The sequence below is a fragment of the Doryrhamphus excisus genome, linkage group LG7 (assembly GCF_037039965.1).
Source record: "Doryrhamphus excisus strain RoL-2023G ecotype Guam linkage group LG7, RoL_Dexc_Guam_v1.1, whole genome shotgun sequence".
Classification (NCBI taxonomy): Eukaryota; Metazoa; Chordata; class Actinopteri; order Syngnathiformes; family Syngnathidae; genus Doryrhamphus; species Doryrhamphus excisus.
The window spans coordinates 1,309,281-1,330,763 of record NC_136363.1 but is presented as its reverse complement, the minus strand read 5'-3'; the positions used below and the strand labels follow the sequence as shown (position 1 = coordinate 1,330,763).

At 46.6% G+C, this 21,483-nt stretch overlaps 1 protein-coding gene across 1 annotated transcript; it reads left to right on the top strand.

The window, feature by feature from the left end:
* Positions 1 to 3,357: 3,357 nt before the first annotated feature.
* Positions 3,358 to 20,508, top strand: arpp21 (cAMP-regulated phosphoprotein, 21). Its single transcript, XM_078791861.1, is given in 26 exon segments — positions 3,358 to 3,545; positions 4,085 to 4,247; positions 5,389 to 5,560; positions 5,861 to 6,063; positions 9,556 to 9,675; positions 9,759 to 9,836; positions 11,598 to 11,765; positions 14,397 to 14,551; positions 14,609 to 14,758; positions 14,835 to 14,873; positions 14,952 to 15,011; positions 15,079 to 15,178; positions 15,290 to 15,428; positions 15,639 to 15,776; positions 16,113 to 16,212; positions 16,291 to 16,386; positions 17,010 to 17,047; positions 17,150 to 17,206; positions 17,702 to 17,895; positions 18,137 to 18,277; positions 18,356 to 18,468; positions 18,542 to 18,621; positions 18,623 to 18,857; positions 18,939 to 19,020; positions 19,229 to 19,311; positions 19,388 to 20,508. Coding segments are annotated over 21 exon segments (2,322 nt in total). The 5' UTR covers positions 3,358 to 3,545; positions 4,085 to 4,247; positions 5,389 to 5,560; positions 5,861 to 6,063; positions 9,556 to 9,675; positions 9,759 to 9,811; the 3' UTR covers positions 19,517 to 20,508.
* The last annotated feature ends 975 nt before the right edge of the window (positions 20,509 to 21,483 follow it).

Below are 21,483 nucleotides of genomic sequence, written 5' to 3'. Positions count from 1 at the left end.
TTTACATATATGCTGTGAAACGTTAGCAAGACCTATTAACCTGTTTCTTACACTAAATTAGTTTAGGTTTTGTAAGAAGACCGTTAAATGTGTACAAAAGTGACTAATGTCATTTAAGGTCTAATTTGTATGTGTCTATTTTTGTCAATCGGCACATATGGAAGTTATGAATTATATATTTTTTTGTAATCTCGATCGATTGGATGAGATGGGGCGAGCATACGAAGAAGTTAATCCCCTTGGTGTCTTCCGGTTTAGCTCATGTAACTTCCTGTGCAGCATCATGCATCAGGTGTGATGGTATTTTGAGGTGTATTTTGAGGCTTTTTACTCCTGATGTGCTCTTTAGCTGTAAAATTGATTCTCAAATCCCAATATCAAAGTACTGATACTTGAGTCATATGAGCTATTTTTGAAACGTCTGCTTGGTAATATGACATAATTGTGGAGAAAGTTTCCATTTGTATAGAATTTCTTAATGGTTTTATTAGTTTTTTTTTATTATAGTTTTTCGTGTGTAAAATAAAATGAATCAATCGTTTGGTGTTAATTTGATGGAGTCGTCGCATCCTGAAGCAATTTTCACATAAATTAAAAATACTGTTCGTTTTTTTCTTTTTTTTTTAGCAACTCATGGACATCATCTCACAGCGTTTTCGAGCAAATCTGCAGAGTGCGACTTTCTTTGTGCGTTTGACGCCACAAAGTGAGAAATGTGAGCGAGAGAGGGAAAAGCAAGGCGCGGCGCGTTGATGGGTGTTAATTTGACAAGTGTGCCAGGATATCATTGCTTGGCTGATGATTCCTCCTCAGCTAAAGCATCTCTCCAGCCCTGCACCACCACCACCCAACCCATAGGAGCGGAGATGCTTGAAATAGCTGTGATTGACAGGTATGGAGATGCAGTTACTATAACAACTACCTCCTGGCTCTCTCTCTCTTTCTCTCTCTCTCTCTCTCGCTCTCTCTCTCGCTCACCCTCCGCCACCACCACCACCTCTTCTTCCTTTTTTATTTTCTTGCTGCAGCTCTCCTTTTCACCCCCACCACAAAGATGTGTGGGAGTGTAGGAAAGAAAGTGATGATGAAGACTGCAATATTCCTGAGATGTTTGTGTTGCAGCATCCATTGCACGTGACCTCTGTAGGACATGAAACCTCTACTTGCACAACAACACAGAAAAATAAACCTCTATTACACACTCCTCTTCTCTTCTCTTTTTGATGGTTCATGGACACGGTTTGTTTGTTTTTTTGTTTTTATATCCACTTTCTCATTTTTGTTTTATCATTTTTGTCTTATACATCATTATTTTTTTTAGTTTTTAAATTTGAACTTCCTATGTTTTTCTCATTTTGTTTTTGTGCTTCACATTTTTGAGATTGAGATGAACCTCAATGTTGTTTTTGTTCAGTAGTGGTTTTGGTCTTGGTCTGCCATGCAGACCGTTTTTGCCCAGTGTCTTTCTTATGGTGGAGTCTTCCACCATAAGACCTCAACTTCTTTGGATGTTGTTGTGGGGCCTTTTGTGACCTCTTGGATGAGTTTTCGCTGGTCTCTTGGGGTCATTTTGGTTGGCCGGCCACTCCTGGTTATCCATTTGTGGATAACGGCTTTAGAAATTGTTTTATAACTTGTTCCACACTTGTGGATGTCATATTTTAACAGGGGTGATCACTATTTCACACAGGCCCATGGATATGTTTTATCACTTAATAATTCATTTAAAAAGTGCATTTTGTGTTACATTTGTTTTTGTGACAAACATGCAAAAAAACCCTAATCAGGAATGTTTAAAACACTTTTTCATACTACTGTATACCCTTTTTTTCATAGTTTTTGTTTTATTTACACTTTTCTCTTTTGTTTATATACACCTCACTTTTTTCATGTTGTTTTACATACAGGCTGCACGGTGGACAAGTGTCGCCAGCCAATCACAGGGCACGTATAGACAAACAACCATTCCCACCCACATTCTAGCATCTTTTTGGAATGTGGGAGGAAAACGGAGTACCCGGGGAAAACCCACGCATGCACGGGGAGAACATGCAAACTCCACACAGAGATGGCCGAGGGTGGAATCAAACTCGGGTCTCCTCGCTATGTGCTAACCACTCGTCCGCCATGCAGCCCATATTATATGTATGTGCAGCCTTCTTTGTTTTTTCCTCATTTTGTCTTTTTACGTACGTATGTTTGTCTTTTTGGTTTTCCATGTCATTTTGTCCTCATTGTTTTGATTGTATGTGCACTCAGGTGGTTGTGTAAGAACACACACTGGATGATGATGAGCACACCTTGCTGGAGAGTGAAAGTGTGTTTGTGCTGGGAAGTTGTCGGACGTCATTGCTGCCACCTGCTCTGCTGGGACTCAGGCCAGACACACACACACACACACACACACACACACACACACACGGACACACCAAAGCAGAGGGCAACCTCCCAACATAGCATTAATGATATGATTGACTTAACCTTCTTAGCACGCCAACTATGTCAGCGTCACAGTCTAAGCCACCGTCCCCACCCCCCCCACTCTCACCCCCCCACCCCACCCCCTCGTCTCGTCTCATCTCATCTTCAGTGAGTCATCACAGGGTGAGAGGTCTGAGGCAAACAAGCTGGCAGAGTTGGACATGCCATAACAATGCAGCACCTGTCAGGGCCTCTTCCTGTGTGTGTGTGTGTGTGTGTGTGTGTGTGCACGGGACTACCTGTGCTTTCAGCTGTCACCTGCAAGGAAACATTTTTACCAAGCATCACTGGAAATACAAAGACACCACCACTGTCTTTTTCAGTTTGTGTGTGTGTGTGTGTGTGTGTGTGTCCTTGTAAAACAAAAAAAGGATGGATTGGCTGTCTCACTTTGTGGCAGGAGGTGTCTGGAAAAAGCAGCACTTCTGTGCTAATAAAGTTGTTTTTTTTTATAAACTTTCGGTGGCCACCAAAGTGATGTTTCCCAATGGAGAGAATACATACAAACACAAATCCTCTGTTCCAGGGTTAAACTGTGGCTATTATTATTTCACCTTTTACTAAGTGGATGTGCCAGCCTTGCCAAACCTACAAAAAAACGACCACATTTGGTTGACGCTGAAACTTTTGTTGACACATGTAAATAACACATGTAAAAATAGGTTAAAAATCATCAATTTTCTATACTGCTTACCCTCATGAGGATGGCAGGCGTGCTGGAGCCTATCCCAGCTGTCTTTGGGAGACAGGCGGGGTACACCCTGGACTGGTGGCCAGCCAATCACAGGGCACATATAGACAAACAACCATTCACACTCACATTCATACCTATGGACAATTTGGAATTGCCTATGAAAATAGGTTACCCACTGTAAAATAATAACCTGAAAAATAATTGAATTCATCGTACGAGATGAGCAGCCTTTCTCAGCGGTGTTAGACATCGGGTTTGCCAAGTGCTCTCTCACTCACCTGGAAGTCCTGCTCGAGCTCCACCAATGTACTCTCTCATGCAAAGTCCCCTTAAAGAAGCCATCTCATCCTCTGGAAGCTCTCTTCCAAAAGTAAGTCAAATATGTTTTTATCTAAAAAACATATTGTCCTCTTCTCATATCATAAGTCGGATTCTGGATCTCGTAAAAATCACATTACCTTGCCATCCCTTAATAATCCGACGATTAATTTACTCATTCTAGTAGTAATTACCTTTTTTCTGGGGGGGGGCAGTCAAAGGACCTTGGATTTGTCCTGATTTCCCCCTTTATACGCCCCCCCCCCATGCCAATTCATCATCAATACATTGGAAAATAATTCATCCATGTGGTCAGTATCGGATTTCAGTCCTGGAAAATTGGTATTGCTAACTTTTGTGTAAAAAGAAGTTAACACCCAAGTTTTTATTACTTGCTAACTTTATTTTCCATAAATTTTTCCTAATGACTTTTTTCCTAATGAGTTCTACTGACGTCGGTGCAGCCCGGACTTCCTTATATCTCCATACGTCCTCCTCCATCTTCGCTTAGCTCTGTTCACCATGTTAGCAATGGCACGCAGCAAATGTTCCAGTGTAACGGAAACATCATTTTGTTTAGCTTTCTTAAAGACGCAAGCATCAAGTGGTTGGAGGTTTGTGATTCCAAAGCAGCACACAGGAACGTGAACATGGGAAAAGCTGGACTTCATGAAGCTGGACTATCCACCTGTTGCTGAACTCCGACGCCTTTCCAGTATTACTCGGTCGTGTTGAAGCGTCCGAAGAGCGAGCCGTAAGTAACAATTTAACTGTGTCCTAACTGTGGGTATTTTGTGTAAGTAAATGAGCTTGACAGCTGTCCAGAAGTCCTCAGGAATGCTTGGGAGTGTGACCAATCGCAGCGATGTGGGCGTACCTGGGTGGAGTAAATTAAACAGATTTTTTGGGTCAATTGCAGGAAGTCCATGGAAACGCTGCAGAAAGAGGTGCAGAATCTGGAAGATCTAGAAAGCTTTCTGTGCGGGTTAAGGGGTGGAGCTGCTCTTTAGGAGTCCGCAAGTCAATACAAAGGGGCCACAATGAGCATAATAGGTCCCTTTAAAAACAAAAAAACATGCTAACAAAAACTTGCTAACATTTTTTGGACATAAGTAACACAAGTGTAAAATATATATTTTTTAAAACAACATGATACTTTTGATACCATGTCAACTTTTTTACGTAAATAAGTGTAAAAAGAAGGTAAACACCATAAAACAAATACTGCACTTTTAATAACTTGCTAACATATTTTGACATGACACAAGTGTAAAAAGAAGTCGACCAACAGCTGTGGTCACATGGTGACACTTCAGTCACATGACCTCCTGTGTATATTCATCAACTGCTCTTTATTGCGGAATAATTAATGGTAAGATGTTGCTCCAGTTCTACATCGTACCACCATTTTGATGCCGGGAACACAAAAAAGTGTTTTTTTTTTTGGTTTTTTTTGGGAGGATGCTGCAGGCTGCACCTCCAGCTCTCCACCGCGCTCGCCCATCCCCACGCCGCTCACACCGCGAAGGGGGCGATAATTCAGAATTAATTAGGCTAGCATACACAGGGGAAGGCGCAGCCCATAATAGGACATTTAAAGCAGGATGGGATCTGGTATCCAAGTGCAGGGTATCCATAGAGACGGTTGCTATGGCTGGCAGAGAACTCTTTGCCTCATTAGGAACAAATATAAATAGCCGTGCCACGCAGCTTAAGGCCATGATGCCCGTTGCCGAGGGAGAGCGGAGTGGAGAGGAGGGGGTGGGGCTTGCAGGTCAGTGTGACAGGAGGTGTTTGTAATGTTTTACAGCGCTCAATAACGAGCCCGTAAATGCGTGTATTGTTCAATTGGCTTTGCCGTTACATTGTTTTGCTATTTCTCTTTTTTCGCACAGCGTTACAGGAGCTGCGGAGGAAGAAAAAGATGGCATGTGGGTGGCAAAGGAAGGAAGCATCCACAGCAGCCAAGTGGGGATGACACAGATGGGAGCAGATAGGAAAAGAAAGATGGTGGGAATAAAAAAAATAATAAAAATCCCCTTCATCACCAGCCCTGGACCATCTCAGGTGTGCTGCACACAAGAGTTGATCAATATCTCAAACCTCAAAGGTCCGCAGTTTGACCCTGGAACAGATCATTCCTAATTTCATGACTACCAATGGGATGAATTGTGCACAGCAATCGCTTGTTATACGATGGTCCCGCTTTGAGCACGCACATCAGAAATCCACAATGGCCTCTCAGGCAATATGCTGGGTTAATGAACCCCCCCACCCCCCACCCCCACCAGATACAAATGAACATTTCCATTTAAAAGCTGTCAGAGGGGGTCTCTGTTCTTCAAACGCTTGTGTTGTGTTTCCAAGGCAGGAACAAACAAGCCAACCCTGATGAAGACGCCGCCTGAGCTTCCCACCAGTGTGGGCCGCCCGAGGGAGGGGTGTGTTAGATTTGCGCGCCTGTGAAGAGCCGTCAAGCTCACAATCAGCAAGGAAGATGATGGAGTGATGGCTTTTAAGAAGGAGAAGAAGAAGAACATGAGGAGGGAGTTTACACCCACCACCAAGAGGTGAGATGATTGTGTGTGTGTGTGTGTGTGGTAGCTCAGCATCCTGTCGAGCATCCGTCAAGAGACCACCGTGAGCCCACACAGCCGTCTCTCTTCTTCTGCCGAACAGGTGCACTTCCTGCACATCTCCTGGTGGGCGGTCCCTGGGTGGGTTGGAGTCCAATCCCCCTCCCCCCTTGCTCCCGCTTGTGAGTCAGTCGTCATTGATCACAAAATAAAAAATCCTTGCCCTGCAAAAACCCATCCGCCCACACCCGGTCCTGCCTTTGCACTCGTCGGTTTTGTAACACCGACCGTTGCTGACGCATCTAAAAACCATGGCGCACTTTCCCGAAATGGCACATGCATCACGCCTTTTTGTTAGTTTGCCGCTTCAAACTTGGTCCACGTTGAAGTTGATCTACTAAGACCAGCTGGAGGTGTGGGGCGAACACATTTGATGTGATTTTTGGTGTAAATGCGGACAAAGGTGCATTTAACGTCCTAATCAATGTTCCGCAAATAACGCATACGGTGTGCAGTGTTTCCTGTGTAGTCATTGGGGCCATCTTGAAACTGCTCTGAAACATTAAAAAAAAAAAATGTTAAGAATGTACATTTTACACTGTTGGATCTTAAGAAGGTTCTAAGTAGAGCTTTAAAATGCAAAAAGAACGGCAACCTAAAGAAGCATTGAAGTGAAATAGGCTGTTCATCAGCTGATTAGAAGTCTTTAAAAGGCAAAATGTTGGCCAAAATGTGTATTGAATGTGACCTAGTGTCACGTATTCACAAGGTCACGGTCTCTTGGTGGCAAAGGCAACAAAAGCTTTCTCTCTCTGAAGGCTATGGGATGGCTGAGCTGCATAAGCGAGGCCTCTGGCATCGCACCATTGCTGCTGACGTCGGACGCAGTCAGACATTGTCGAGTCATCTCAAACTTCTGGAGAACATCCTGAAGCTCATGGGATAAAACGTCACTTGGTAGACCCGAAAAACTGTGAAGCCATTGGCTGTCCGTCAAGACCCAAATGGAGGTTGTTACTGGTGCCGAGTGGAGTCCAATAACCATCAGACACCATCTGCCGGAGAAGGCTTTTAAGAAGGATAAAAACATCTTCAAAGGACTCATCTTCTTCTTAAGGCCGCAAAAATGGACGTTTGGAATTTCCAGGAGAGCGCCGCACATGGGACATTCAAAGGTGGAAGAAAGTTTTCTTCTCGCTTGATGGTCCTGATGGATTCCAATGTTACTGGCATGACGAGGAGATCCCACCTGAGATGTTTTGCACACGGGCTTCCATCATGAATGGCATCCTGCGTCTTCCCCTCATCCTAACCCAATGAAGAACATTTGAGGGTGAATGGCAAGGGAAGTTGACAAAAATGGACCTCAGTTCCAGACAGTGGATGCCCTCCTTCACCACCTCCTGGAAACACTGGCATCAACCACGAAGCCATTTTTCAGCTACTCGTTGATAAACAGCATCTTTCACTTCAATGTTTGTTTGCAATATAAATTCACATTTATTATTTTTTCATTTTGAAGCTCTACTTAGAACCTCCTTAAGATCCAACAGTGCAAATGATACATTCCTTCAATTTTCCAAATGGTCTCTGAGACTTTTCTTGCATTTTTGAGGGGCTTAACGTGCATGAAAACTCACCAAAATATGTAAGTCACCCCTGTCATCAACCCCTGTATCACAGCTCAGAGCCACACGCAGTACTCCAGTCGCTACAAAAACATATATCAAAAAAGAACCTTTATCAGTGGTAATTGATTCATTTCAATAACCCTCCTCTTGTTTTACATTTTAATGCATAAAAAGAATCACATAACAAATCAAGGCTTTTTGACTTTGTCAGGAAGCTCTATTTCAACAAAATAAAAACCAAAAATTTTTTTTTTAACTACATTTTAAAATGGTCTGGTTGAAATTATGACCACTGTATTGTTAAGGTCGGTTATAATAATATGACTATAAAGCAATATTTTGAGCCAAAACTGAAATCATAAGTGCACAATTAGCAACCAGCTTCTCTTCTCATTTTGTTGCTGAAAACAATCACTTTTTCTACCTCTTCTTGACATTAATATATATTAGTCAAAATTGACCCGAACACCATAAATGTTTCTTTAGTGATTAATACTAAAATGAGAAAATAAATAAAACTAATTGATTTATATATATATATATATATTAAGATATGTTCTATAGCCCTCAGTAATAGCCAGGTAACAAAAGAACCTTTAATTTATTGATATGATTCTTAGTGACCAAAAAAGGCCTACATGCCCACACCAAAAGTATTAAAACCAATATTTTATTATTATTTATTATATTATATTTATTATATTCATTCATTCATTTTCTACCGCTTTTTCCTCACGAGGCTTGCGGGGGGTGCTGGAGCCTATCCCAGCTGTCTTGGGGCCAGAGGCGGGGTACACCCTGGACTGGTGCCAATCCAGCCAATCACAGGGCACATATAGACAAACAACCATTCACACTCACATTCATACCTGTGGCCAATTAACCTAGCATGTTGCATGGGGGAGCACGCAAACTCCACACAGAGATGGCCGAGGGTGGAATTGTAACCAAGAGATGAGAAGCTTATTGTTCTGATGGTAACTTATTGTTTTTAGTGTATTTTATAGCTGATTCAATACATGGGTCAAAACCCACCCGTTAACATAAGAGATGATAGCATAAAGCTAACACAAGAGGAAGGTTAATTACTTTCAAATATTTACCGTGTCATCTTTTTGTTATGACGACAGACTGAGACACAATAGCGCCCCCAATGGATATAAAAGAAGGAGTAATACTTTTTAGTAAAACTTGCGACTTTATTTACTCCCTATGCTAATACATGTGTGACATTATGATGCACCTCTTCACATCTAGAGCAGTTTCCTTCTTTGTTTACAGTATATTTCCACGCTTGTCCTTTTGTTGTGCACACTTTGCATCGTTTTGTTTGGAGCCTTTCGTATTTGTGTGCGGCACAGCGACCGTGGATTGTATTACAGAAGCCATTTTTCTTACACCAAGCCATATCTCACACGCAAACCCAATCATAGAAATGATGTCATGCTAATTAGAATGGATGTCGCTGTGTGAAGGAGGAGGGAGGAAGGACTATTTGTCTGTTTCTTGTCTGAGGCTGTCTGCCCGGCCGGCCGCACGCTCCATCATACTTTAAATATTCATAGCAACCCCGCTGAATATGCATGAGGCTGCCGTTAATATTTATGAGCCTCACTTGTTGAGGTGTCATTCCATCTCTTTGACACGCCGGATGATGATTGGGGCGGTTAGTTGCGTTCACGTGCACGGCGTGCACGCCCCGCTGATGCATGTCCTGCTGGAAACAAATAACATAACTGTTGTAATAAACACATTATAACGGGACTGCTGTCCCCCGGCCTAGCGAGCAACTAAACAGACTTAAAATGATAATATGACATTTCACATGACGCTTCCTACGGGTTCTTTTCAACAGTGACGGGCTCGGACGCTGCCTGGAAGTCGCCGTGCGTCCCGCCCTGAAAAGCCAAGCCGGCCTTGATGGAGGTGCCGGTAAGCGGACGTCCCTGCACTTCGGCGAGGCTCTGGAACTGACGTAAGTAGTGTGACACCCGCTCCGAAATACCACCCTCAGCTGTGCACCCTCTTAATGAAGTGTGTTTATGTAACTAACCACAGGCCGACGCAGGAAATGCAGCGCCAACGGGTCTGTGTGTCTCCGCTGTGCACGCATGCCTGCCATACTGACCACAACAGGTGTGCCTGTGTGTGTGTGTGTGTGTGTAGCGCTTTTACGTCACACACATTCCGCACACACCAACCCGTCCACACCAAATTCATCTTTGTAGTTGGTTCTTTTGTGTTTTCACAGAAGATTCATCACTTTTAGAATCGGACTTTTAAAAAAGGAAAATTCAGCAATTATTTTAGCAAAATAAAGTCAAAGTGTTAAGAGAAAATAGAAATAATTTGACAAGAATAATACAATATTTTAAGGGAAAATATTGTCATTTTAGAAGCACAAGTTTAAATATTAAAATCAATATGAGAGACAAACAAAATAAAGTGGCTATTTTGGGGACATTAGCTTGCGGAAAAAGTATCAATCCGGAAATAAAGTGAAAGTACATCATATGATAAGAGATTCTACGAAGTAAAAAAAAGTTGATATGTTAGTAGAAAAAATGGGGGGGGGGGGCAAAGATCTCATGTTTTTCACCTACATCACAAAGTGATAGTGCAGTATTACTATACAGGATGAAATATTGTTTAGGACACAATGAATCAAAGACTGTAGTCTGTAATAGACAGTACTACCCCCTTGTAGTGCAGTATTACTATACAGGATGAAATATTGTTTAGGACACAATGAAACAAAGACTGTGTAGTCTGTAATAGACAGTACTACCCCCTTGTAGTGCAGTATTATTATACAGGATGAAGTATTGTTCAGGAGACAATGAAACAAAGACAGTCTATAATAGACAGTACCTCCCCCTTGTAATGTAGTATTACCACAAAGGATGAAATATTGTTTAGGAGACAATGAAACAAAGACAGTCTGTAATAGACAGTACCACCCCCTTGTAATGTAGTATTACCACAAAGGATGAAATATTGTTTAGGAGACAATGAAACAAAGACACTCTGTAATAGACAGTACCACCCCCTTGTAATGCAGCATTACTACACAAGATGAAATATTGTTTAGGAGACAATGAAACAAAGACTATGTAGTCTGTAATAGACAGTACCACCCCCTTGTAATGTAGTATTACTACAAAGGATGAAATATTGTTTAGGAGACAATGAAACAAAGACAGTCTGTAATAGACAGTACCACCCCCTTGTAATGCAGTATTACTACACAAGATGAAATATTGTTTAGGAGACAATGAAACAAAGACTATGTTGAGATGAATTTTGCTCTCATTTTCCTACCGTTTCTCCCCTTCTCCTTGAGGCTGCATTTATTACTTATTGGTGTGCTGGCAGGTCACATGACGGCTAATTGCCTCTTTGAATAATGGCCGCCGTGAATGAATGAATGTGCTCTTGAATGAGACTACGATTAATAGGAGCTGACCCAGTTGCATGAAGTTTTCGGAAGTGCTTGTAAGGCCGAGTGCTTTGCTCTCGGAAGTGCGGGAGAAGAAAGTGGAGCTTCCTTCGTATGTGCTAATTAGCGTCGGCGCTAATATTAATAATAATAACGTGCCGCTGCTGGATGCTAAGAAACAATTAACACGTCAAAGAGGCGGCATCGCACCTAGACAACTGTCAGCCGGCAGGAAAGGAGCTCCTTGGAGATCTTTCTGCTTTCAAATATGGAAATTGGCTTTTTTTTTTAGAGAAAGGATTTTTAAAAATAAATAAATTGTGAATGCACCATATTTTGTCCTTCAGCTAGGTTGCTATGATATGTGTTGATGTCTGTATTTCCTGTCCGGAGTGCACACCGTGTTGTGCTCCTGCAGTGTGTTGTCATATTTTTTGTGTTGTTGTGTTATGTTACAGTAAAGGGGCGGGGCCAGGTGAGTGGGGTCGCGTGGCTTCGACTTCGCCCCCTCCTCCTTCCTCGTGCCGGCAGAGTCGAGCAAAAGACGGAGGAGGAGGAGCGCCTTACCTCACAATCACCCCACCGCGAGGAGCTTCACACCGGCAGCAGACCTCCATCTTCTGACGGTAAGACCACCGGCGTCCTCGCACTCACTCGCCCCGGGCGGAATCAACAACACCGCCGTCACGATTGTCTCTCGGGACGGACATAATGCGACATAAACGTCGAGATGTTTGTTGGATAAACGTTTTTTTTTTTTTTTTATGAATCGCTGTTGGCTAACTTAGCATCCGAAGTCCTGACAGCACGCGCGTAGTAACGACATATTTTTTCAACGTGCGTGAAGATTTTTTATCATCTACTTTTTGCAAATATGTTCGATTGATCGTATCCTTATTTTCAAATAAGTTTCTCTGAACGTATTTTAGCATAACCGGAGCGTCCGTTGACAGCCGGCTGAAGCCCCGCAGCAGCAGGTCCGCCCCCCCCCCACACACACACACCCCCGCCGCTTCCGAGTAAAAATAGCCGGCGTTGTCAAGCCAGGCCCGGGTCAACGGTAATGCGACACATCGGGGGGGTCCGGTCCAGGAAAAGTGGACCCGAGAGGTTCTTGGTGGCTTTTGTTAATATGGGTCACTGGCACGTTGAACATGACACCTGTTTTGTAACTTTGCCCACAACGTGAGCCCCCCCACCCCACCCACCACATGTGTCATGATCATAAGAAGAGTGGATTATATAGATTAAAAAAAAGTTTTTACAGGCAAAAAAATACAAAATGTGGGCAGTTTTTTTCCCCCCACATCAGTTTTGACGCAGCTGTCTGCGGCTGCACAGGTGCCGTCAGAACAATGCAACCTACATTTTTACTTTCTCTTTGCTCAACTTCACGGGTGCTAAAGGATGCACGGCCGTCATGTCTCAAACACACACAGACACGCTGTTATGATGGAGGACGGCTCGGCAAAAAAAACAAAACAAAAAGCCGAAATCAGCATTTCAAACAAGAGACGTGCTTTGTAGGCTGGTGGAATGATTCCATAATGAGCTGTGAGCAGAGCGAGTAAACATCCTCCTCCTCCTCAAGCAGCGGCAAAACACAAACAATCTCCACCGGAGCCCTTTATTCCGCTAAAGATGCTAGAAGGTGCACACACACACACACACCGCCATGGATTGCTCTTCTTCTAACAGGCTTGTAAAGCGCTCGGCGCAGGTTGTTTGGCCGAACAATGGCCGCCTTAAGTAGCTTCTGGACCGCTTCCCAGCGGGGCCGCATGTCCGTGTTGCGGCGCCAGGCAGCTTTTGGCGGCACAAGAAAGGCGTCCTGGCGAGTAAGCGCCTCCAAGGCAGCAGATGGATGATGATGTCGGCGAAGCTGGCGCTCCTCGCCGCCTCGCCGCCATCCGTCACGCTCTAATGATCGTGTCACACCTCCTCCCCGGGCAGTCCCGGACGCTTATGCGGCTCAAAAATGGGGCCGGAGTCCACACCTCCCCTCCCCATACCGCTGTAGCCTACATCCCGTTCTTCTTCTTTCGTCACCTTTCTTCACCTCCAAAGCCCCCCCTGAGGATCCTCGTCCTCTGCATGCATCTGCAGCGTCTTAGTCGCATCCTGCTTTACATATCATCCGTGATGTTCTAGCACGCCCTCCGTCCAGCCCACCTCTGTGAGGGTGACATGCAAAGACGGAACGTTCCACAATTCCATAGCATCCAACACGGAGAACACCCAAAAAGCTAATTTGTTCCTGTTGTGTAGAAGAGGCGCCCCACCGATTGCCCTGCACAATGAGAGCCGAGAGCGCTAGCTATTGCGCTAAATCCCCGATCTGCCACCTGTGTGTCCAGTGTGAGATACGGGATGCCACCATAGACCTCGCAGGCCTCGTACCACAGAACAAGAGTGGAGAGCTCGACAGCCGTTGAGCTAAAAGCCTGCGCCGCCGACTCTGTGTCCAAGGAGTGGGGTTGACCAACATGCCAGCAACATACGCCCGGAGCGAGACCCACACCACCAGAGTGGACCACAACACTGAGCTAAAAGCCCTAGCTGCCAACTGGATGTCCAGCGGGACTCCTGAGGAGCGAGAAGGTCGGGAGGTTGACCAACTTGCTCTCCCACAGCTGCACCAGTTGGCATCCATTACACCACTTTAGCCCGGCGTTTTCCTCGTTTTGGGACCCCTCGCATCCTCGCAGCTCATTATTGCGTCTGCAGGGGTAAACGTCCCCCGGAGCGTTGTGTTCCAGCGGAATGCGTCGGCCCTTTTGAATCGCCGTCTCCCTCCTCCTGCATGGAGTGTGCATCTTTGGGATCAGACAGCGGGTCCGCTATTCCGGGAATATCTTGCACCGGCGTATCGGATGATGCTCCGCACAGCTGCCGCTTCTAAGAAAAGCTCCCGGACACGTTCAAATACACGAGCACACACACACACACGTACATATATGTGAATGCACAAAAGCCACATGCAAGTAGAGGCCTATAGAGACACACACACACACACTTCCAGTAATAGGCTTTAAGTAGCAATTAGCTGTCAGGCCAGGAGGGCGTTTGGAAAGCTTGGATGGAGGACAACACACACACACACACACACACACACACACACTTAAGCTGTGCGACTTGATGTCATCCCCAGCAGCTATGCCTTTGTGTTGCAGCAGCTGTGGGGTAGGAGTGTGTGTGTGTGTGTTTTTGATGTACAATAACCAACCAATAACATTTTTTTATTTCAATCTCTTCAGGCATTTTTTTTCCCTGCCCAGAGAACGCCAAAGCAAAGAGAGGAAGAGGAGCGAGGCGAAAGAGGATAATTGCGTTTCTGGCTGCCCCGTGGGAACATGGGATATATGACCTCATCATTCACCTGCGAGGCTCTCCACTGAACAACCCCACACAGGTACACACACACACACACACACACACCGATCAAACCAAGCTGAGGGTTCGTGTGCAGTGCAGACGTATGATGGACGCAGTGGTCGAGGGTGACGACGCCCACCAAGCGGGGCCTTGTGATGTCATCGGCCGCTCCCCGCCTCCCCCCTTTGTGCCCTCCCTCTGCAGCACTCCGAAAGAGGACGAGGACAGGAAGCCGGAGCAGCAGGTACGCCACGGCTCCCTGTGTAGTGCATTAATAATGTACAACACACACGTCACATTCGTATTGTTGTCGCTCGCAGACCCTCTGCAAGCACGTGCAGCCAAAGAAAAAAGTCAAGGTAAGCTGAAATATTCCCGCCTCACATTCATCAGCAGCGGAACACGGACGCATCCGAGCCGCGTGATTTGTTGTTCAGGCCAAAGGCAAGCTGGTGCGCAGCATGGCCGTGTGCGAGGACTCGCAGGAAGACAACCAGGTAACGCCCCTCGCACTTCTCCCCCCCTCGCCACCGCAGCTCATCACTCGCCCCTTCCCCCTCGTAGACCACATCCGTCGTCTCGCCCGCCCGCAGCGAGGAAGACGCCACTTCCCGTCAAGAGGAAGAGGAGCAGGAAGCCGACGGAAAGAAAAAACTCTCCAAAGGTGCGCGTCGGGATGGAATGACTGGCATCATCAGCTGGACGTATTAACACATCACTCTCTCTCTCTCTCTCTCTCTCTCTCTCTCTCTCTCTCTCTCTCTCTCCCTGGCAGAGTCCAGCCTGGAGTACACCGACTCCACCGGCATCGATCTGCAGCGCTTCATCGTGGACACCCTCAACAGTAACCCCAGGGACCGCATGATGCTGCTCAAGCTGGAGCAGGACATGATGGACTTCATCACCAGCGATAGGTGGGCGTGCGTGTGGGCGTGCGTGTGAAGGAGAACACGTCCTTGTCTCCTCATGGAGCCACCAGCAGCTTGGATGAACATAATTATTCATGCTAAGTCCCATTAAAGATGGAATAGGCTAATTTATGGGTTTGCCGTTGGATCCTCTTTCACGTGAAGGTGGTGAGGATGAATCCCTTCTCACTCCTTTCCCTCCTCTCCTCCCTGCAGCCCCTTCAAAAGGTTCCCCCACATGTCGTCCTACCACCGCATGCTGGTCCACAGGGTGGCGGCCTACTTTGGCATGGAGCACAACGTGGACCAGACGGGGAAGTCTGTCATCATCAACCGGACCAGCAGCACTCGCATGTGAGCTGTGTTTACCACACCGGCCTGCCACTGATAAAGTTGGACCGCCATAAATACATTTGCCGCTACCTGTTGGCTCTCGCTCATAAATAAACGCATGCTTCTCAATACACCTCATACACACCTGCTCTGCCAGGGAATAAGAAGACGGAGCAGGAGAGATGAGCGTCGCCACTTTGTCACTAAATCTAGCCAGTATTCAGACCCCTCCAGTCATCCCTCTAGAAAAGCGACTCACTGGGGACATGAAGGGGGGGTGCGGCCAATAGATTTCAGTCCTGTGGGAAACGTGTAGATTTGCTTACATTGGAATAAGAAAAGTATTTCTTTCCTCAGACCAGAGCAGCGTTTCCTGGATCAGGTGCACGAGGACAAAGCCACAGAGATCCATCACTGGAAAAGCATCTTGAAGCGGGACAACAGCGCAGATGAGCAGGTCTGTGCTTTACATTTGTAAGGCCGAGCTGCGTGGCTGCCTGGAACGCCCACCGATGGCTTTTGTCCTCCCCCGCAGACGCGACGCTACACCTTACGCGAGAAGCAAAGCAAGTCTGTGGAGGAGAGGGAGGAGGAATACCAACGAGTGCGGGATAGAATCTTCAGCCAAGAGGTAAGAAATGATTGCTTTACACGGGAATGCCAATGCTAGCCGATTTGGGACACATGGCTCACTCCCCCCCGCCCCCCTTCCTGTAGCTCCATGTTATGATTTTGGATCAGCATTTACAATAAAAGTGAGTTTTATTAGATAAAATTCAGCTCCAGGTCCGTCCACTTCTCTCTTCAATTGCCATTATTTACTCACCACACACACCTTTGAGGTTTAATCCCTGAATAATTATTCTACACATTTCATGTACTTGACTGTATCGCTACTCAACACAAGATAATGATCACACACCTGTGGTGCGTTCAAGGACTGTAGATACAGTGCCAAAACACTTAATAACATGATGAGTGAAGTACAGTTGACCTGTCACCTGTTCGTATCATTACCAACCAAGGGTGAAGGAGGTGTGTTTCTGCCTGAAATCAATCAATCAATCAATCAATCAATCAATCATTAACTGATCCAATAAACGACAATCATTCTCCTCCGTGTGGGGATCCACTGTACATCCATCAAGTGACGCCATGATGATTTTTATTGGATTTTCTTTCCACCCACGTTGGCTCCAAAGGAGATGCTTTAATGTTTCTTCTTCTGTGGTGTTCTTCTTTCTTTGAATGCAGCCTCCGTGCACGCAGGAGGGCGGCCAAGCAGAAAGCAGGTAACCTCGCCCGCCGTGCCCCCGTGTCCCCGTGCCCCCGCGTCCCCTCTCACCCTTCAGCGGGACACCAATGACAGTGTGTGTGTGTGTGCGTTCATGCAGGACTGCGGAGGAGTGCAACCCGTACGCCGAGACCCAGAGGAGAAGGCAGCTCTTCAGGTACGACGTTCACCATTGTCATTTGCAACACATTGAAGGCAGCGTCTCCAACTGGCAACGCAGGCCATGAACGCAACAATAATCACATTTTCAAATTCATCGTCAAGGATTTGACTTGATTGGCATTATGGAATCAACTCATGAAATGAATGAATGTATTTTATATATACTGTATAACATAATAATAGAATATATTACATATTGTACAGTATATACCATATACATATTATTATGTACTTGTATTCATTCATATAATACAATTATTATTATTTTCAGTAGTAGTAGTAGTATTAGTATAGTATTGTGTCTTTCTTGAGGTGTGTGATTGGCTTAAGTGAGTTAACCTTTTTCGTGGACTTGTTGGCTATTTTGTGTTTTGTTGACATGCACGTAACGTGTGCCGTTAGAGCGTACTTCGTAGAGCGTACTACGTGGCTCGTTGGCCGCCTCCCCTTCGGAGGTCACAGGGTAATTGTGGGCGTGCCCGTCTGGCAGGGGGAGTCATGACAGCTCGGGCTCCAGCTGGACGGGGAGCAGCAGGCAGAGCAGCACGGACACGGACTGTCGCTACGGCAACGAACCCCCGCCGTGGAGCAGCACCGACTCGGATTCCTCCTACCAGTGGACCAGCCCCGCCCCCAAGCCTCACCAGGCCGCCAGTCACGGCTGGGACGGGCGAGGCGCAGCAGGTAACTCTTTGGACGTCTGCTCGCCGCCATGCCGAGCGCTCGAACGCTCACACCACGCGTCTGGTCCGTCCCGTGGAACGTGGAGTAGAAGTCGAGAAGGACTTGCTAGCACGTGATGAACGCCACCAGCAGCTAACTTCACACCTCAGATGCCGACTCTCACGCCTCCACTCGTCCTCGCGTCTTGTTCATGCTATGATATGCTGTGATCGCCTCTCACCTCCCTCTCATCCTCCCTCAGGCTCCATCTCGCTCTTCAGAGTCTCCTCCGCCTGCCCCCACCCCTCCTCCCCCACCGCCATGGCCGAGCCCGCCGCAAACCCCGCCTACATCCTGGAGAACGGGATCCCGCCCGGAAGCATCCTTGTCAACCCTCACACTGGTACACGCACACACATGAACACACACGCACACACACGCACACACGGCGTGCAGCCATGACCTTGAAATGACCTCTCAGGGCAGCCTTTCCTGAACCCTGATGGAACCCCCGTGGTGTACAACCCACCTGCTGGCCAGCAGCCAATCAGGAGCCAGATGCAAAGCGCTCCGTCGCAGCAGCCGCCACCACAGGTAACACACACACACACACACACACACACACTCCTAATTAGCGTGACACACTTTATCTCCACGTGTGTCTCAGGTGTACTCGTCCGTCTCCTACACCGCCCCACAGATGCTAACCGTCGCTCCGTCGCAGCCATTCCCCGCCGTACGTGTCCACACTTCCTGTTTGGTTGCCAACTTCCTGTTTGCACGCTAACAGTTGGCTTCCGCAGGTGGATGAGCTGTCCTCACAGTTTGCACACGTGACCGTCAGCTGTCAGTCATCAGGGGAAGCCCCGCCCCTTTACCCAAGCGCACAGAACTTTGTCTATGCAGCTCCTCCCCCTCCTCCTCCTCCTCCTCCTCCCCCCGCCGCCGCCAACCCCCACAGCTACTGCCAGCCTTCACCGCAGGTACGCATCACCTTTGGAGACAGTGGGGGTCTGGCACTCTCTGCAGTTGACAGGCCAATGACCGCGTAGGTTGTGTTCCAGGTGCCTGCCTTCTACTACGGCCAGTATCCTACCTCGCCTCAGAACCCCGTCAAAGCCGCCTCCCCCAGCTGCAACCCCGCAGGTAACCACACCCCTCCCACGCACACACGCGCAGACCCGGGGCGGACCGCGGCAGCAGGGGAGGGGGCCGTTACACTGTCAGAGATGAAGTCTTGAGGGTCTCACAGTGAACCGGTCTCTTTTCCTGCTGCTTCTCCTCCATCACCGCCGTCACGCCGCAGCGTTCCTTCCTGAAGGTTCCTCTGGTCACCATCTCTTCTGTGTGGCAGGTTACGCCCCCGTGGTGGGGGTGCAGCAGCCGGTGCTGGGGGGCTACACGCCAATGGCCCCCCACCACTGTAGCATGGTTCAGGTAATCCATAACAAACCAAAAAAGGTCGACGCAACCTGAAGCAAGTCTTTTTTTCACCTTCTTCCCCTCTCCGCAGGGGGGCGTGTCCATCCCCTATCCACAAAGTAAAGTTGGGGAGGCGGCCTACTGCTGCATGGTGCCCCCGCCGCCCCCACACTGTGCCCACCCTGCCAGCAGTCTCAGCGGGCCCGCCTGGACCGCATAGCACTTGATGTGGATGAAGTCATCACACAGCACTGATTTAGCGTACACCCCCTACCCCCGCCCCAACCCCCCAACGTGTCTTTCTCCCCTCTGTGCCCACATGTTCGCACAAACCACGCCCACTTTATAACGCACTGTACCAAAGCTTCCAAGTCCATATATTCATATATTCATGTATTTATCAAAGCTGCTGTATTGGATGCATAGTTTCTACACACAAATGGAGTTTTATATTGATATGAAATGATATATATACATATATATACATATATATATATATTGTGATTGAAAGCAAATGCACTGTGTGAAGATCCAATAAACAGACATGGCGGCCTCGACGAGGTCACGTTTGCCTGTCAACGCCGTTCGGCTCTTTGCACTCGACTCCACAAGAAGATTCATTCCTATTTCTAGAAAGAGACCCGCAGCTGGGATGTGTGACTCATCAGAGACCCCTACTGGCCAAAGGCTGCATCTTCAACCACTTGTTCCCATCATCAGGAGCGCATTAAGGGCGTGGAAAATAATCACAATAATAATATTCATCGATACATCGATGCGAATGCATGGGCTCATTCGCTGGTTATGGATGCAATTGACGGGTGAAATCTACATTCACCGCGATGCGTTTGTGGGTATCGGTAAATTACGATTCAAGCGCCGTTTTATTAATGTTCAACTTCACCCCATATGCTGTTCCCCAGGTGCCATGAATGCACCATCATTGTTTGGCGTTTTGTATCGAATACGGACGGAAGCCGTGAGGCACATACAACTACTAGTAAAACAGCATGGACGTTCGTAGCAAGCAGCAGCGAGGAACTTTCTAGATTTAACCCCCCACACCACAACACGGACAAGTCTACAAGTCTACCGCCGCCCCCCCGTCTAGTTCCTGGTCGGACACCGGAAGAACCAATCAAATCAGGTCAGTGGATCTTCAGCTGCTTTCCTAATTGTCCAGGAGCTATTTGTCCGTCCTCAACAAGTGCCCCCCCCCCCCCCCCCCAACAAAGCAGTCGGCTTCTTCCTCAAATGTGAAACAATTTAAAAAGGGTGTAAGTTTTCCCCTTTCTGCTCCCCACCACTCTATTAGCCTAGCAGCTAGCTCATTCATATTAGCAGTATGTTTAGCACACAGGAATATAAACAAACATTGATTGCGCTGTTGAAAGTGTCACTTTAACTTTGCTGTTGCTGTACTGTATTTTTTACAGCAGTAATTATTGAACCACTGCTACTGTAATTGCATAGTCGATGTGAAAGTTGTTTTTGAAAAGTTGTTGCTGTTTTAAGATGGCAAAAAGGATCACTTAGTGGTGCATAGTAAAATATGGACACAAAGTCAACTATAATTAGTGATAAAAAGCAATCAGAATTGATCATTAATGATATTATTCCTTCATAAATAAATGTAAAAGGAATGAAAAATATGTGAACGAATTGGCGTTGACCTTTGTGGTGGAGTGTCGTTTCATGAGGTCAAGGCTGAAGGCCGAGCTTGTGGCTTGCAGTTCTACACCCAAACGCTAGTGGGCAGTGAGGAACCACAATTAATGGAGCGGTAACTTTAGAAAGACTCTCATTAGATTACCCCAAACTGGAAAAGCTCTACTTTTATTGCCATTACCCCCAACACTGGCCATCATATTGCAATATATTCGAATTTATGAATATGTACTTCCTGACTTCATTTGTCATGAGAATGTACTCCTGGAATGTTTAAAGGAGAAACGTGAAAGTCCACAGATGACTTCAGTGCCCTTTCTCCTTGACACCTGTAATCACCTCCACTCCAACGTGTGTGTGTGTGTGTGTGTGTGAGTGAGAGAGAGATAATTCATTTTTGAAGTGGAGCTGATTCGCATTTGGTAACATCAAAGCCAATGAAACGTATCCATCATCCTTGCCCAACTTGGAAATTAAATTTGGATTTCATAACTGTGCCGCCGGATGAATAATTGAAGC